Below are 17740 nucleotides of genomic sequence, written 5' to 3' on the forward strand. Positions count from 1 at the left end.
TGTAATCAGAGCCAAAGAAAATTTCAGGGTAAGGAATAGTATTTTAGCTCCAATTCTATTTGTAATGCAGGCTTATTCACTAGGTTAATGATTGCATCAAATTCAAGAGATGCTCCTCTCAGCAAAATCTCATATCTTACTGGATTACTTCAATTTATCCTTTCTAATAGTTCTTCTCTTGTTCCTTTTGTTTTTCAATTAAACCAACACAGATGTTAACCCTTGTGCCTTTTTTTCCCTCATATCTACTAATAACAAATGAATGAAGGGGTAAGTTTCTAAAGAAACTGTGGTGCTGCGTCGGTGGGAGAGTATAGAAGGTAATTTAGTGTTAACAACTGGGTTGAAAACGTAAATTAGCCACCGTAAAGAGTAAAAAAGCTGACGTTTCGAGCGTTAGCCCTTCGTCAGAGCGATTGACGAAGGGCTAACGCTCGAAACATCAGCTTTTTTACTCTTTACGGTGGCTAATTTACGTTTTCAACCCAGTTGTTAACACTAAATTACCTTCTCTACTAATAACAACCTGTTCATGTACTTACTTTGACAATATGGCTTTCTGAGGAAGTATATGACACTAAATAGTCCCCAGAAACTTTTTTCTGAGGCTGAATGATAAGACAGATGATCTGTAAATAACTGTGATATAAACAACATGAAAATCAGGTTGCAGTTAACATGCCTATTTGTTTGATTCCAACAATAACAAAAGTTGAAACAATCTGCATTACTACTGCAATAAATCTTTTTGAAGAACAAAAGTACTGAATCTAGCATATAATTAATTTAATATACATTTGCATGCTGCCTTAGCATCTCTAGAAAAGCCAACTACATGTAAGCAGCCATGATTCTGTGTCAAGACAAGCTTCATTTCATCAGCTTCAGTAATGCACACTATGCCATCTTGAAGTATTAATAATTAAATCACTGCACCAAGCAGTTTTTATGTTTGTTTTTGTTTTTCTTTCCTGCGTCAGCTGTTTTGACAACCTGAGGTGAGGCTTTTTCAAGGAAACCATCTTCAGTGTAGGTAATTCTTGGACGCCTATTAGGCTTTGATTTGCTTTTATCCACTGGATTAGCAAATGGATCTTCCCAAGGTAACTGAGATGATTTACTTGGGCTAGGATTGTTTCCTCGTGACTTGTACTCCTTTGGAGTAGAGCCATTTCTATTGATCATGTGTTCTTTCCTCGCTGACATGTATGTACCAGAAGAAGTTCTGATGTGATTACGCCGTGGGGGAGGGGCTGGTATAGAACTTGGCTTCCATGTCAAACTTTCCAAAGATCTTGACAATGGCCGTGCATTTTCACCCTCACTGAAGTAATACTTCTTACTATTTTCCTCAATATCTATATCATAGTACTTCAACTGTCTCGCCTTTGATCTATAACCAGAATTTCTAGATGTTCTTGAGTCCGAGGCATATCCAGAAGTGTGTTTACTAGAATTTCTGGATGTTCTTGAGTCAGAGGCATATCCAGAGGTATGTCTGTCCTTTACTTTGACATGCTTATGAGCCTTGTTTATATCTCGACTGTCCAACAAAACCTTTGTTCCACAATTACTGTCTCTGCTCTCAATAGTCCCATAATTGCTATCTTTGGTAGATTCAACATCCACGGGTGTGGCTCTTATAAAGTCAGAGGTACTTCCCTTGTCAAATAATTGAACTTGGTAACCTCTGTCAAAGGTATCAACTGCTTGCCTAGCATTTGATAGTGGCTGGAAATTTTGCCTTCTGTGGTATCTGTCATTGTCAAAACTAAAACCCCCATAGCTTCCTCCTTGGACACTCACACTGTCAAAGACATCAGTTGAATAACCTGCAGTTTCAATGTGGCCAAACACCCTGCCAGACAATCCTCCAATTCTTACAGGGTCATCATGTTGATGCTGTCTATCAAATGTTCCCACTCTGTGTTGAGACAAAATCCCCGAGTAGTGGCCAATACTGTCCCCATCAACACTTGGTTCATAAGGAGCACTCAACACCCCAGATGCTGAGTGATTGCTTGAAGTCACATAGTCTGACTCCAGTGTCCCAAGGTCAGATGTGCATAATTCCTGAGCATTGTAACGTTTTGTATCAAAACCTGGTCGAAAGTCAGGAAATTTTTCATGACTTTGGAAATCTGCTGAAATGCGGCGACTGCATTCTGGTGAGCAATATATTTCACCATTCTTGGGAAGAAAAGGTTGTCCAAGGAGAGGCTTGCGGCAGTTGTAACAACAGTAGCAATTGTCTGTTGCATGCCAGTGTTGTCCAATGTGCATCATTTGACTTGCATCTGGGTCAATTGGTTCCCCGCAGGCATCACAAAATTCAGCATTCATTGATTTGAAACAATGACAGCAGAATGGGTTTCCTTCCTTCATTATGTACCGCATACCTCCAAGTGGACAGTCACATTCAAAGCAACAAAAATGGCTTACATGCCAACATCGGTCCTCAGCTTCTGTGCACTGCTCAGCAAAAATAATCTAGCAAAATAAAGAAAAACCAAACAAAGTAAACACATCATCTTATGACAGGGGAGTGACGTCTGTAGGTGTAAATAACAAGCCAGGGTGTACTGAGTATTGTTGGTGTCATTTAACAGTTAGGAAGTAGCACCTACTCCTTAGGGATCCTTAGGGATATAAAAAAATTTTCTTGAATCTCACTCTTAATTTGATATAATTTCACAAAATTGAATTACCCCATTACATGCAACACATCCTTGGCCCTAATATCTCTGCATGGTGCCTTCCAGTTGCAATTTTTTTGTTGGATATAAGAAAGTCATAGTACATTTAACTTTTTCTTTACATAATTTCACAAAATTTATTTACCTCATCACATGCTGCACATCTTGGCCTCAGAGTCTCTGCATGGTGCCTTCCACAGAAAATCCGCCCATCCTTGTAGCAGTAGATCAAATCCACTAAGAGCTCTTTGCAAATGTAGCAAACAAAACAGGAAGCATGCCAACTTGTATTCTGCCCAGCTCTTGGTGCAAACGCTGCCATGGATCCAGGGCCCACACGATCACCACACTGCAATAGGGAAAAAAGAAACAGTGACTTCACCTTTCATTTCTGGAAAAAAATTTTGTCACCCTGCCGAATAGATGGGTACTAAGGGGTTTTTTTGGGGAACTGGACAAAATTCTTGGGGAGTACCCTGTGATGGACAAGCATTCCACCCAAGTGGGGAGTCATGCAGAAAGTACCATACATGTATGCATAGGCAGGTATGCATGCCACTCACATGTAAACAAAATAAAAATTCCATTGTCAACTTTGGCCAGTTCTGATACATGTAATTTCTGAAAATCACTCACAACAAAAGCCCTTATGGAACCAAAATAATTTCTTACCTCTCTACAGCTGTAGCCTTCTGAGACATCAGGGATTTGTTTCACAACCCCACGATCAATAGCATCTCTTTTCCTTAATGCCACAAAGATTCGTAATTCCCTTTTTTCTTCATCTGTAAGGCCATTACAATATCTTGCCTCGCTGTCGTATGGAGGCAGCTGCACTATGATCTGTTTGTTACGATGTCTTTCTCCGATGCTGTCAATGTATGGAACCTTTTCTTCTGGAAGTGAACTCATATAGGCATGAACCTAAAAGTGTGACAATAAATTCAGTTTATCTGCAATCATATGATTATACATATTTCACTGCAGTGTAAATTGGGCACCAATCTCTTAAAATATAAAGGCCAGTGATACAAAATAGCTGGCTCATACAAACTATGTTTCCTTCTCGTTAAACCCAAATCCACAGCTGAAAATTTTCAAGAAACTATAACTTAAAATTTATAAAGTGAACTGTGATGATGATCATGTGAGGAAACCAACTTGCAAACCTTTTCTCATGGGACAAATAAAAGGGGATTATTTATAGTTTTCAAATTGAAGTTAAAAAATTTAAAAATAATGATAGTCTTCCAAAATCTTGTTTCATAAATACTCCTAATCTCATTGGTAACATGAGAACCACATTGATAACAACAATTCTTACAAGAATACCAGATAATGATATTCTTCTAATCAAAAATAGGACATGTAGATAGGACAACCTTTCAAGATTAACTCCACTTGCCTGCTCAGGGTTTAGCCCTGGTGGAACCCATGCATATTCATCTAATGCACAACCACTATCATCATCACTCGGAAGGCCAGAATGGTTAGCCTCTCCTAAGTATACGTTACATCCTGTGCGAGCATCATCCTCAATGATGTTGTGATCTTCCCTAGGACACTTGCAGTGCTGACAAATTTTCCTGCAGTTTATCATAACATATCAGTTAAGTACAAGACTGGAAACATGTTAAAATGATACAAAATTATTTTACTTTTAAGTTTCTGTGGCCTGATTAGATTCTCAATTCAAAACATGGAAATGTAAAAAATTCCAACAAAATATCAAAATTAAATATTAAAGTTGAATCAAAAAGCCACCAAAAAAAATTTCTTACTTTGTTTCAAGTAGTGTGGATTATACAGATGAGAAATGAAATAATGTTACTTGTGAAATAAAAAGTGGGAGTCTTATGTATCTACAATGTGGTGCAGACACAATGAAGCCATTTATGAAAATTTTTCTTTCAACAAGTTACCTCACCTTTGAAAAAAAAGAATACAGGGCAGAAGACAGGTTAAAGTAGATGAGGTCAAATGAAACATGTCTGCTAAGTGTCAAGTAATTGATTATTCACGGTGTCAAAAATACATTCACTGGAAAGGAGATGAAATCCAGACGGTCGCATTCTCACATTTGTGCTCATCAGGAAATTGTACTGAATAAGTATTCAAGGTGGACGGCAAAAATATACTCAAGTGTTCTTAAGAAATAATTATTCTACAATGTTCTTTCTTTTTTTGGATTGATTTTCAAAAGGCTTTGTGCTAGAAATAACCTTCTATGAAGAACATCTGTTTAACTGATAAGCTTTAAAATTGGAAATGTACTGAATGGTTAAAATCAGCAAGCTTGGGCATGCCCAGCAACAGCCTCAAATGTATTTGCCACAAAATACAGCAACATGCAGCATACAAAATCTTCACCACCACCTTTGGTAAACCAAAGGCTAGTTTGGGATTACAAGATTCAATTGTGTAGCATTACAAGAATGGTTCATAGGTGTTATTTCACACACCCACACAACTCCTTTGTTATTCCCATTTGATCAGTCGCTTTGTGATTATTTAGCTGTGCAACAGTTAATTTTTAGCACCCTCTCAAAGCATAGAGATTGTAAGAAATTACCTGTGCTTAAAAAGCCATGAATGCTAATACTCATTCTGTTAAAAGCAACACAATTTTAAAAAGGTATTTAGTTCAAGTGATACTGTGCTGTGTCTTAAGTTTTGGTTGCTTATGCTAATTTTTTCACATTAAAAAAAAATTAGAGAATTGAAAGTTGCTTCAGTAACTAGCATTTAGTACACAACGCATGGTTTACTACCACATACAAAAAAGAAAAAAAAGGCCTGGATAAAGTGTTTATTGGAAAGTTTATATGAACTATCCTTTCAAAGGTGCCAAAAGTAATGTGAAACAACTTTGTATGTATTATGGCATTAGTATCGGTACTGGTTAAAACTGTGGTCACGTTTTTTGTGCCTGTTCCTCTCGACATGACTAAATATTCAAAGCCAATCTATAAAACAGAGGTTTTGTTACACGAGACGAAATAAATTATCAGCCAAAAATTACCACAAAGACTTAATAGAAACAAAAAGAATAAAATATAGCTCTGTTCTTCGAAACAATCCGACACGGTCATTGAATTTTAAAAATAAATGATTTTAAGATCATGGAAATTTAACAGCTGTCTCGCACATTATCTCAAGACAAAACCAAATAAACTCCCATTTATTCAGCTCTCCACCTTTAGGAACTCTAAGCTTGTCAATATTTTGCTTTCACTTTGAAATAAGCTATGTTAAAAATAAACATTTTCGTACGATCTGTAACTCAAAGAAAAGCCGATTTTAAATAATCTCTCCGTGAAAACACAAACCCGATTTGGAAACTTAATTGAATGTCCAACAAGTTATAAGATTATTGCCGCAGCTTTTCGTATTTCTACACTTTGCTTCAAAGAAGACCACACACCTTGTGAAATAATGAAAGATAAGAATTTTTCGTTTGCGTTTGTCCTCAAAATTAAAAAAGATACTAATAATTTAGAGTACTGAATTCTTTACATGGCCGTTCCTTTGACATATCGAGACTCAAAACCAATGACATAAATACCAATAACAATGAGATAATTTAGACTAACTTTGTCATGTCGACAGCTCTTCTTATCCAAGATTTACACGGGGTTTGTTCGAGAAAATACGGTACAAAGCCGTTTACCAGAGAATTATTTAATCTGATCTGCTACGCGCAAATTCTACGGTGTTTTCTTATTTTCGTAAAAGCAAGTCCGGAAATGTGGACGCGCAAATGTAAATTTTAATTCAACTGATTAATATGTGCCAAAAGTCCTTCTGATTATTTACGAAATGCAATATTGTCACCTAACTTAGTTTTGGATTTGAATGAAAATGTCAGTGTTTTAAACATACTAATTACATTTTAAACAGTGCTTTTTAATTTGGTGTATCGAAGAAATATTTCGATTGTACTGTCACTAACAAAAGCAAAATTTAAGGCAAAGTTTCCACGTTCGAAAAAAAAAACCAACATTAAACCATAAAAACTAGTCGCAGATTTTTCTAGCGGTAATTTTTTCACAAAAATATTCGAAGAAGGTAATTTTTAGAATCGAGAGAATTTGCCACCTCTTTTTGGCAGGTCAATCAAGTAGTTCGTGATACAATTCCCGCATGGAAAATGATACCCAAAGTTATCCTTATCCGACATATTCCTTCAAGTTAAGATCCGAGAATAAACAGATTTACCAAAATACTATCTTCCGTTGGAAAACCGAGTGTAGATAAGGAATCAAATCTCTCGAACAGCTTACAGCCATGTGTGTGAGCGACATTTTTGTGTAATAAAAATGTCGGTCGAAAGAGACAGAGGATGAAATTTTATGTGCCCGTAGGAAGCGGCGACTCTCTGATTCGTTTTCCAAAAAGGCAATGCGAAGTGCGCCGCGACCGAAACTTTTCTGCTCTCGTGTTTGGGATACCATGCACACATGTCGTAAGACACTGATAATAACAGCGGTATTTTCAGAGGAAAGACCGACCATGGCGATACAATACAGTGTAGGACATTGCGCGGATAGCTGGTATTTCTCAATTTCAACGCGCGCCCAACAGTTTCCGGGCAAGGAAGTACTAAACGAACTCAACGCTTATTAAGAGCATAATTCGCTCGCGTTTATAATCCAAGTGTCTCACTCCAGAGTGACAAAGAAAATCTCGTCTTTACATTTAAATCTCGCTGCGTGATGCGTTAAGCTTTCATTTTCAAAGCTATGCATCAGACATGATGTATCAGACGTCAAAACGGACGAAAATACTTGGAGTTCCCACCCGTCTTATCTGCACATGACAGCTCGGTTCACCACTAAATATCCTTCCGAGATTATAGTACTTGAAAATTCGGAAAATGGGTCAACCCTTTTCCACGAAGCTGTACAATTGTCTGTTATTAAGACGAGAATTCTGCCTAATTCCGCAGAGTTTTTATTTCGAAACGATTATTCGGCTCAGCCTTGGGTTATTGATGGTAGGAGCTTTTGAAAAGAACGCAACGGGCGAATGAGGTATGCGACTGCGACTCGTGGCGGATGAAACGATACTAAACAAACAACCAAGAGGGTTTCAAGGGGCGACAGACAGCCTTAAAAAGAAAAGCCTCTTGCGTGCTTATAAAATTTGAAATCAATCCGCGCCTTCCGTACACAAGCCGACTGAAAGAAACACAACTAATGTATACACAAGACATGAAGATTTTTACGCGAAGCCAATTACAACAATCAGTGCCTAAGAGGCCGTAAAATTAGGTCAACTGTTGTCAATGTTGATTTCACCAAATCTACACTCTGTCATCTGTTTCACTTTCGGAAGAACTACGAATTCCGAAGCGTAAGAGGAACTCCGAACTGCAGGAAATTATATCTTTCATGTTGACCCTTACTATATGGACGTACGATATCTCAAATACCAATCTAATCTTTCGGACAAAACCACACACTGTTACTTTGTGATGGCGTTCCGATTCTTAATATACAGAATTCCAAGGCACATTGTCCCTAAAGCAAAATTCTGTTTCACCTTAGGGAAAGAAAAATGCGATTCTCTTTAATAATCTGCGCTTGGTTTGCGTGCCACTTGAGAGTTATACAGACGACAACCATGCTGAGAACAAAGCGTTTCCTAGCCGTTCTTCATTCACTTGAATTCGGAACCTGTTGCTCAGTGTAGTGAAACAATTTACTACTTACCGCCAGTAATGCGCGGAAAACCCTGGACACATATCGCCGCAGTTGTTGCAGGTTTTCGCTCTCTGCTCCTCATGTGCTACCATAGTCTGCTGAAAGTCATAAGGAAATTCGGTCAGTATTGATGCCACACTCGTTCCTTCATACATGGTGTACATCAACAATTTCGATTGATAACCAGCCTAATAAGCAATCGTTTGGGCTCAAATCTTCCCTCACCGAATACATTATCGTCTTCTTCATCGTTTCTACACCCCCTTCACACAAACTTATTAGCGAACCAGTCTGAGTTTTGATCAAGAGCTGAAATTTCTCCTCAGTTGTGACATTGAGGATCAACGGTTCATGAAACTCGCGATGGTATCTAATCCAACAAAACGTGTACTGCTGCGCTCTTCAACAAGCAAAATCAAATACAATCTTTTCTAGCAGTTGATTGACACTATTCTGACGGTAATTAATGCCTAATCCAATCAGAAGCGTTACTGAACATTCCTGAGTGTCAGCACCACTTTCCCTACACAAGTTGAGCGCCCTTTGATTTCTCAGAGCCGAGGAGTAAAATCCTGGACGCTAACCTTTCAATTCCTCTCACCAGGCAAGGAAATGCCTGTCTACAAGATATCCCAATTTGAAGTCATTTTCTGTTCTTAGCAAAGAACCAGCTTTGTGCGCGCGAGGACATAATACCAAGTTATTAACCAATCGGAGCCTTTTATCTGTCTATTATGAGTTAATACACAGGAAAACAAATGATAATCTTTTGAAAAACGAACAGTAATAAAACAGCGTTTGTGTATGTAGAAAATGCGGTGAACAAGGGTTAAGGCTGTGTGATAAATGGTATGTTTTGTGGCTACGTGCGAGTAATAATGTACCACCTGCCTGAGTGGTGATTTTGAAAAGTAATATAACACTAATCACAGCTATAACCCGTGGAGCTAAGAAGTCGAAAGACAATTAAACCGAATAATAATAATAACTTTATTCATGTGTCAATTATAAAAAATAGCAGTAATGAAACCATTATAAAGTATAAACATTCAAATACGAAATATGCAGCTAAAAAACCTGAAACAAGATAGAGTGGTGATTTTGAAAAGTAAATGACACTTGCGCGGGTCGGGTGCAGGAGTCCTTGAAAGCAATCAAAACGGAAGAACAAATATTCTTTTACACGTGTGGATTGGAGAGGATAAAGAGTATACAGCCAAAAATTCTTCAAATGAGATTAAAACAAATACAACCTAGCTGAGCTGGTTTGTTTTTTCCTTCTGATTTGTATTTGATCGTTTAGTTCATAATTGCAAGATTGATGAAAAAGTGGTAACCGAAAGACCTGATTGGTCCGGAAGATAATTAGCTACACAACAAGAAAACACTGACGTCTACAAAAAAAAGCATTCCTAAAGGAACAATAACACATGGAAGCAACACCGAACGCCGAATTGTTCCTTTTCATTTACTACATTACCGCGGTACTACTGTTAGAGAAAGAGTAACAAATACTAGTCACAGATTATGATTGCATATATTGTATATTGTATACCGATGATTAATTAGACAACGAGCGACCGCTTTTTCTTAGTTCTTTTCTTGTCCGGCCGCGGATAACTTAAGAATAAAGAAGGCGAGCGGAAATCGGTGTTTTGCTTCTCCGGTTTCTTCTTTCGTTCGCAAATGGATCGTTAGACAGATTAAGAAAAAAAAATTAAACTACTTGTAGTCTATTGCCGTCGTATAGTTAAAAAGACTTTGCATCCGGAACGGGTAAATCAGTTGGGGAATAATCCGCCACCCGCCGTGTAGAATTCTGATTTTAATTACTCGGGACATTTAGTTCTGGGTGTGTAACACCTCCTGATTACCAATAACAAAGAAACAGTCCAAGGAGGAAAAATAGCATCCTTTGTGGTTAAACAATGATTCTGTGATGTTTATTCTTGCCTGTTTTGAAAATGGACGGAATAGAAACTTCTGAGTAGTGATTCGTATTCACCAGGGTCAGACGGACTACCTGTGTCTGTCGCCAGTTGAAGAGGTTTTCTGGTAACTGAGCGCTTTGGGTTTCAAGTGAAAAGAAAACAAAAATAAAAACTTATTATAATTCACCCTAACAAGTCGTCACAATGCGTGGGCAGAAAACACTAATGATTTTTAGGCAATTATGTAGTGTAGACTTAAACCGGATGATAATCGTTGAAGCCGGTGAAGGTTGAAAATGCCAAACACTCGACACGCATCGTGGAAAGTGCAAGGAGTTTCTGTTTTTGCAAATTTTTTAGAGATCATTCGAGTGCCAAAGCCTATATTTTCCCATAATAGTGATTTAGTTAATAAAAAAAAAGAAACCTGAGATTTATTTTTGCGACTTTCCCTCTGCAGGATTAGGAGATTTAAAAAAAAAGAAGAAAACTGACCTATTTCAAGCCCTAATTGCCTGTAATAGATAACGAAAATTGGACTAGATGAAAGAAAATTGCAGAGTCATGTTTTGATAACAGAAACGAGGTTTTCAGGTGATAATTACTGTAGTCTGTACTTACGTGATATACTCAGTTCTTTGTTCGGGTTGAATCGTGTAATTACGTTGAAGGACGAGGTTGTAATTAATGCAGATATCTGGAGCCGTTACCTTACTGGACAGTTAAAAATCTCGATAACGAAAAAGGCTAGCGTCAATTTGACGCCATTTCATTGGATTAACTCCATTAGATGTTTCTACATTTAACCCTGGAGCAGAACAGCACGAAATACAGTGCTTGAACTCTTGTTATTTTTGTTTTAAAAAAAAAGAAACAAGTGAAAACTGTTAGTGAGTGCTTCACCACTTCCTTCCTGAGTATTAGAGGAAAGGTGAGAAACAGACAAACTCATCTAAAATAAACATATCAATAAACAAATTATAGTTAAAGAAACAAAACAATCTCAGCCAGCTTTGCTTCTCTTCTGGAATGGGGTGCCTGTCTACTCCTGTTTGCCTTCCCAGTCCCTCTCACCAGCAATTCATAAGATTCTCCTGGCTATTAACTAGTATCTATCAGTTAATACTCTGGTTTACGAAGAGGGCGCTTTCACCCTGCAACTGGGCTTAAACCTTGAATACTCATTCTGAACTTAAATGTTGTTAATTTGAATCGTGAGAGTTATTAACTAAGCTATGGTGCTCACCAAATGTACTAACTATATGTGTTGTTCCACTGTCATTAACTCTAGTGAAGTTTAGGCATGCACATCGTGAGAATATGAGAGTTGATCCAGCTACAAAGGGGCTAGAGGCAGAGATTTTGAGAGGAAACGAATCATTTCACTTAGCTTCAAAGAAACATTGTGTTCAAATTGATATCATGTGAGGTACGCGTGAAAGGCCTGTTTTTTTTTCTTTTTGTCTTTTTTCTTTTCTTGAAGAGAATACATCCAATGGCGCAAAGGACGCGATCATCAATTCCAGCTTCCTCTCTCGATCTGAGTATTTCGTATCCAACGCTATCAACAACTTCTTTAGCACAAGTTCTCTTGTTGTACTTGTGATTCATAAAAGAGAACAAAGCCATTGTTGTAAAGAGCTCACTGCTGTATGTCTTTTCAATTCGTGGCCTATCGCCGTAAAACCACCTTAAGTTTAAATCTATCTTTATTAACAAAGTTTTTTGCACTGTTCTAACGAGGTAGCATACGCTAATTAAAACTCCGATGAGGCCCTTTGCGAGTTTCGTGAGCACTTGAAAACGGTCTTTGTGTATTTCTTGTGGATGTTTTTGTAATTCAGAATTTATACCTCGACCACGTGAATTTAATTTAGCTTGATTTGACCACAGTTTTTCTTATGTTGCCGCAAGTTATTTATACCGAAAAATTTACTATCTTACATTTCCAGACGGCCTTTCTCTCCCAGATGCTTTCTCGAGGCAAAGTCATATTGAATGCAAAGAAAAGCTGTAGTGTCGATTGAGAGAATATGCTTATACATGATATTTAAACAAAACACACTCACCCATCCAATTCCGTGTGGTTCATACAAAACTTGGCAAATTCTTTCTCCAAAACTGGCCACTGACGTCCTTGATTAAGTAGGGATACACTCGTGATGTTATCCAGACAGAATTCTACACCAAAAATCTGTGAGCAGCTTAATAACGGGTCTTTTTTAAAATTTAATGCCGAAAAAAGCAAGCGACGGAAAACAATAGAAGCTGGTGGAATGCACCTGCTGATATGCGATACTTGTGCGACAGGAAGGCTCTGTTATGAAAGTAACTCATCTTAATTTTCCTCCTCTTGATCGTTAATCTGCTTTTCCCGCACAAGCACACACGCATCAGGCGCACGGCTCCACGGGAAATGAAACATTTAGTGGGTTAAGCCGCAGATAAAACTGCAACTAAGTTAGTTGTAATCTTTGTTTTTCCGTGAACCAGCGTTTTAAGTATTGTTTTTCAAATTGAAAACGTGGCAATTAAAAAAAGTTTGTAGATAGTGTTTATTTATGAAGTTTAACCCTTTGTGCCGGGGAAATTGCTTTGTCCGGCTGACATCTCTCCACAAACTTCGGTTCTTTTAAGTCTGATGCTAATGAATATCAGCGTGTCATTGTTCACCCTTCTAATTGGCGCCATCAGTTATCACGCGAGCTTTTGTTATTACCTTTTCACTCTCGTGCATAATCTTTACACTCTGGACGATCTAATGTTTAAAATATTTTGTGGCTGGTGAGCGTTTTCATGATAAATAGTCAGTTTCCCTTTCATTAAGGTGTTTTTTACTGATATGAAAATGTATGTTAAGTAGCTTACTGGGTGAATTTTTATCTACATTTCTGTTTGATCACGGTTTTAAAATAGATATGGCTTGTCATGGAGAAAAGGCCTCGATTTAAATTATTTAAAGTAAACCTTCGATAGCAGGTTTTATAAATGGTACCAGTTAAGGAGAAAAATGAAGTTCATTTTGTTTCTAAAGATGAGCTCTGCCTGAGGGAAACGGCCGTTAAAAAGAAAAAGAAGTCCTAGAATTGTATCGTAATGGCTACACTTGAGGTTATTCTTGATTCGTAATCTAATGGGTTTGTGTATAAAAACTTGAAATGCAACTGATTATGATCAACACCTCTGGCTACAGACCCATTACTGTGCCTCCCCCAGGAATAAATAGTTGTCTTTCTACCGTTGCTTGAAGCTGGGGTGAAGCATAAACAGCCGAGCGAAAAGAGTGAAAATCGCAAGCTGATTTCAGTCAGTGTTCGAAGACAAATGTCATTAGAGTGTAGAAATAAATAACTCACTTAGGGCGTTTTTAACGTAAAAGCTATATTTATTAATTTTGCTCAAGGCTTAAGTCCGTAAATTAGTCCCTGAATTTTCTTATAGCTAAATTAAAATTCCCAATTTTAAGATTTACACATATTTGTCAAGCGGTAGAATTTTCTTGAAACTGTAGTTAATGAAAACCACAATTATCCAGAGCAGCCGCGGCAGACATCGTTTAATTAACAGCGCGACGGCAGTTTGTTAGTGTTAATAATAAGTGCCATCCTTCAACAATTTTAGCTGATAGTGAAATAAATTTAGCTCTGAGCTGGGAAAAAATAGGTTGCCCTTTTAGAATTGTTCAGCACTCAAAGATCATTTAAATGTTGTTTGTATAGTCACTCCTTCACCCAAATGTTATTCAAAACATAAAACTACCATAAAGATTCTGACAATAATATTGCTTTAAAATCAGTATGAGCCCAGTTTTCTCACGTTCCAACATGATTTTCTCATCAGTTTACAGGATTATTATATGTAGACTCGGCTACATTTCTTACAGAAAAGTGAGTGTATTTGTAGTAAACTGGTTTCAATCTTCATGCCGAACAATGCACTTTTCTCAACCTATACGATCTAGAAACACTTAAAGTTTATTTTATTTATTGTTTCTCTTGAGCCACCTGGTAAGCTGATCACGATTCTCAATTATAGCGCAGCTCATGATTTAGTAACGGATAAAACCCTTAATTTTCAGCAGTGCATGATATGTGTCCTCGGGTGACTTCTTGATGGATCTTAATTGTTTTCTCTAAAAGATCACGAATTGCTGTTTGTAAATGTAAATGTAAATTTTCCTGGGAGATTTCCATGCCATGCCCTCCGGATTATGAAGGAAACTCGATTTTTATCTTCCAATGATAGAAGGAGAAATCTTGAGGCTCAAACTTGCTTTTTTTCGAATTTTCCTGCAACTGGAATCGTTTCCTCCAGACGAAGGATCCTACGCCTGCGTATACTGAAAAACTGAGATAATTATCCTCACATTATGCACTGAAAGCTTTTGTATAATCACCGATGTCTAACGTATATTTATGCCGGGAGACATATGAAAGGCGTGCGATACGGATAGAGGCGGTAAAATCCATGAAAAGATAAACCTTGAATCTCTTTGAAGACTTCACTGAGAAAGCTACGGTCCTTACAGGTTGGATTTGAGTTTTAGGTAAAAACTGCAATTAACAAAAACACCGTGATCGAGATGAATCTTATCGGATTATAAAGCGTTAACTTGTTTCGGTGTCTTGTTTATTAAGCGGCTTACTCGGTCTTAACATCATAACTAAGCCACTTATATATTATACAACACCGCTTGCGTGGCGCATCAAAAGACTGAGATCTCTGTCTTTATCTCCTCTGTTCTCACGGTGAAAACTGATTGAAACTGCACGATAGAAGTTAAACCGCCGTACAAAAACACTTTGTCTCTGTGTTTCTCTCTGTGTTCCCAGCCTCAAAGTGAACTGAGGATGACTCAAAGCTGAGATCATTGGTCTTAATTATAAAATGACCGTTCGATTTGATTCTCAAGTAGGCACTTTTTAAGATGTACTTTGTTTTGTTTTGTTTTTTTTTCTGTACACACCTGTTTTAAGCGGCAGTTCATTGAAGCGTGTTGGCCCATTTAACGGTCGAATACACTGGTCAGTTGAGTAAGCACAGGTTATTATTGTTATTTCTCTTGTTACATTAGTTCGAATTGATGTTAAAACAAGCGTGTGATGGACCACACTGATCAGTAGTTTCTCAAAGTAACATATCTCACACCTTATTTCAATTGCGATGTTTAAAAATATGGGTACGTTTAAAACCCCCATTCTTCTTTGAACGCAAGGCTATGACTTTGCAAATAAATATCTATATTTAACCACGACTGATGAAGCATTTTTTAAAAGAAAAACCTGGCTCCCGTAGAAATGCATGTAATCCTATAGCTACAATTAATACGATACTCCGCGACCGACGAACGAAAAGAAAATGAAGAGGCTCAACCATGCGAGCCTCGTGTGTCATCCGCTTGATTGTTGAATCGCACAGGCTTGCCTCGAGCGCACTTATTGCTCATTTGTCATCTATCACGTCAAAGGGCGCTCATGAAAAACACGAACGTGAAAAACAACAAAAACTCAGGACTAGCACTATGTCACTTTCTTCAGTTGAACCCTGCTTGAACTGAGTTACAAGTTTATATCCTTGATATTTAGTGTTGTTTTTGGACGGATGCGACTCAACAAGTTTGTATTTAAAACCACGGCTACGAATTCCGCTGTGATATTTGTTTAACTTAGCTAAAAGTAGTGGTATCAACTGCCTACGTTGTGTTTCTATAAAATCAGTTTCCATGCAAGACTTGGTCAGTTGAAATTATCGTAAATTAAAGCCGTGGAATAGGATGAAGGAAAACTTTCTTACCATAATCGTTACGTGGTAAACTATTTCCACAGTCGAGGAGAAGAGTAGTTTTTTAGCTTGCTTTGTGTTTGTCCAGCCTGGTTGCAATCAGCCTCCTAACTAACTGAGCGAACGGCTCATTGGCCGAACGAAGAAAAGTAATCTTTGAGGTTTTCGATATTTGCATGTGAATCAGCCGCATGTGTGACAGTTTATTGAGTAGCTATTAATCTCAGAGACAAGTTGATCAGTCAACGCGATATTAATCGAGCCAGGAAGTACATTTACAAAGTCACTAATGCTTGTTACTGCTCTATTGACCAGCAAACAATACAGCCATTCACAAATTTTTTACTTTCGTAGGTCGTAATAGCACGTCACCTCCTATAACTTCATATTAAATTAACGTCTAAATCCTGTCTCTACTTCCAAATGTTTTCACAGTATCCCGTGATTTTGCCGAAGATTCTTTTTCAGTCGATGATTTTTGGTCGTCGATAAATAGTGACAATCAGTCTTCGCATCTATTCAAGGTGGAGTAAAGAGAGACATTACTGAATTTTTCACGTCATCCGCAAAATACTGCTGCTTCCACTTAAAACCCTTTTGATGGATTAAACCTGATTGATGACAGCCATGAAAGGCCAATATTACACACAAAAGTCCTCTTTTATATTTATTGGTTTTTCTTCAATATCACAAACACAGTGGCTTAGGACGGAAACTACAATGACGGGGTCTTATACAGGAAACACTCGATTAAGAGATTAGACTGACAACAAAGCGAAACATGACGAGTTGAAAATGGGCGATAGGAGTTTTGTTTGATGACGAAAATCCATTGGCGAGGCTTTTTATAGTAACCACCTGTCAAAAGGACAATTTCACAAAATACTTTATCCTTGCGCTATGAATTTCTTTGAATATTCCTCAGTGAAGTTTTAACACCTGTTAATCAGGGAATATTAGATCTCTATGAAACCCGATTGAAAATAAATTTTATGAGAAATACAGGTCATGGTCGATCTTGCGGTTTTAGAGTTAAATTTGAAACTAATTATTTGTCACGAAGCCATCTCACTAATATTTTGTGGGTGAAATTGTTGTGATTTTTACCATTCTTCCACGGAAGCTTTCATAGAAACAAATATTTGAGCAAGCTGGTTACAGAGAAAAACCAGTCAGGCCAAGGAACACCACTAAAATCTAGAGTATTGAAGCCACTGAACTAAAAATATCTGATTCCAAACTTTTCTCTGATGAAAGTCAATTTAGTTACGTGATTCATGACTGGCAAATCATTCCATTAGAAGTCCAATCAAGGAAACTTTTATTTATTAGACGGTGCAGAAGTAAGCCGATGCGATTGTAATTCGTTTAGAGCAAAGGGCAGTGGAGAAATTCTTTATATAGAGATACATGTCTTTCTACGCGTTTGTGCTCCCAAAAAGCGAGAAAATTTCGAAACAGGAAATATCGCGGTTAGAGAGGTGAAGAATGAAAATAGATTTCTATTTAGAGGTTAAATTGGCCATTGATTCTTCCATTAAATAATTTAAAAGAAGTGTTTAGTTCCGGATGAGAAGAGAATATTGCTGTTCCATTTTTTTTACTACAGGAATTACTGGCATTTTTT

At 37.5% G+C, this 17740-nt stretch overlaps 1 protein-coding gene across 7 annotated transcripts; it reads right to left on the reverse strand.

Moving 5' to 3' along the window:
* Positions 1-584: 584 nt before the first annotated feature.
* LOC113673167 (uncharacterized) lies at positions 585-16263 on the reverse strand. 7 transcript variants are annotated; one of them, XM_027189540.2, is made up of 6 exons: positions 16126-16263; positions 8411-8499; positions 4102-4282; positions 3369-3620; positions 2842-3045; positions 585-2490 (listed from the first exon to the last, which is right to left on the reverse strand). In XM_027189540.2, the coding sequence occupies exons 1-6, from the start codon at positions 16126-16128 to the stop codon at positions 928-930; spliced, it is 2292 nt and encodes a 763-aa protein (XP_027045341.2). In that variant the 5' UTR covers positions 16129-16263; the 3' UTR covers positions 585-927. The 7 variants fall into 7 exon arrangements, with proteins under 7 accessions (XP_027045341.2, XP_027045342.2, XP_027045343.2 ...); XM_027189541.2 differs by having other exon boundaries at positions 8411-8496; positions 16126-16236; XM_027189542.2 differs by lacking the exon at positions 16126-16263 and adding an exon at positions 12402-12805.
* Positions 16264-17740: the final 1477 nt, after the last annotated feature.

The sequence above is a fragment of the Pocillopora damicornis genome, chromosome 13 (assembly GCF_964200805.1).
Source record: "Pocillopora damicornis chromosome 13, jaPocDami1.2, whole genome shotgun sequence".
Taxonomy (NCBI): domain Eukaryota; kingdom Metazoa; phylum Cnidaria; class Anthozoa; order Scleractinia; family Pocilloporidae; genus Pocillopora; species Pocillopora damicornis.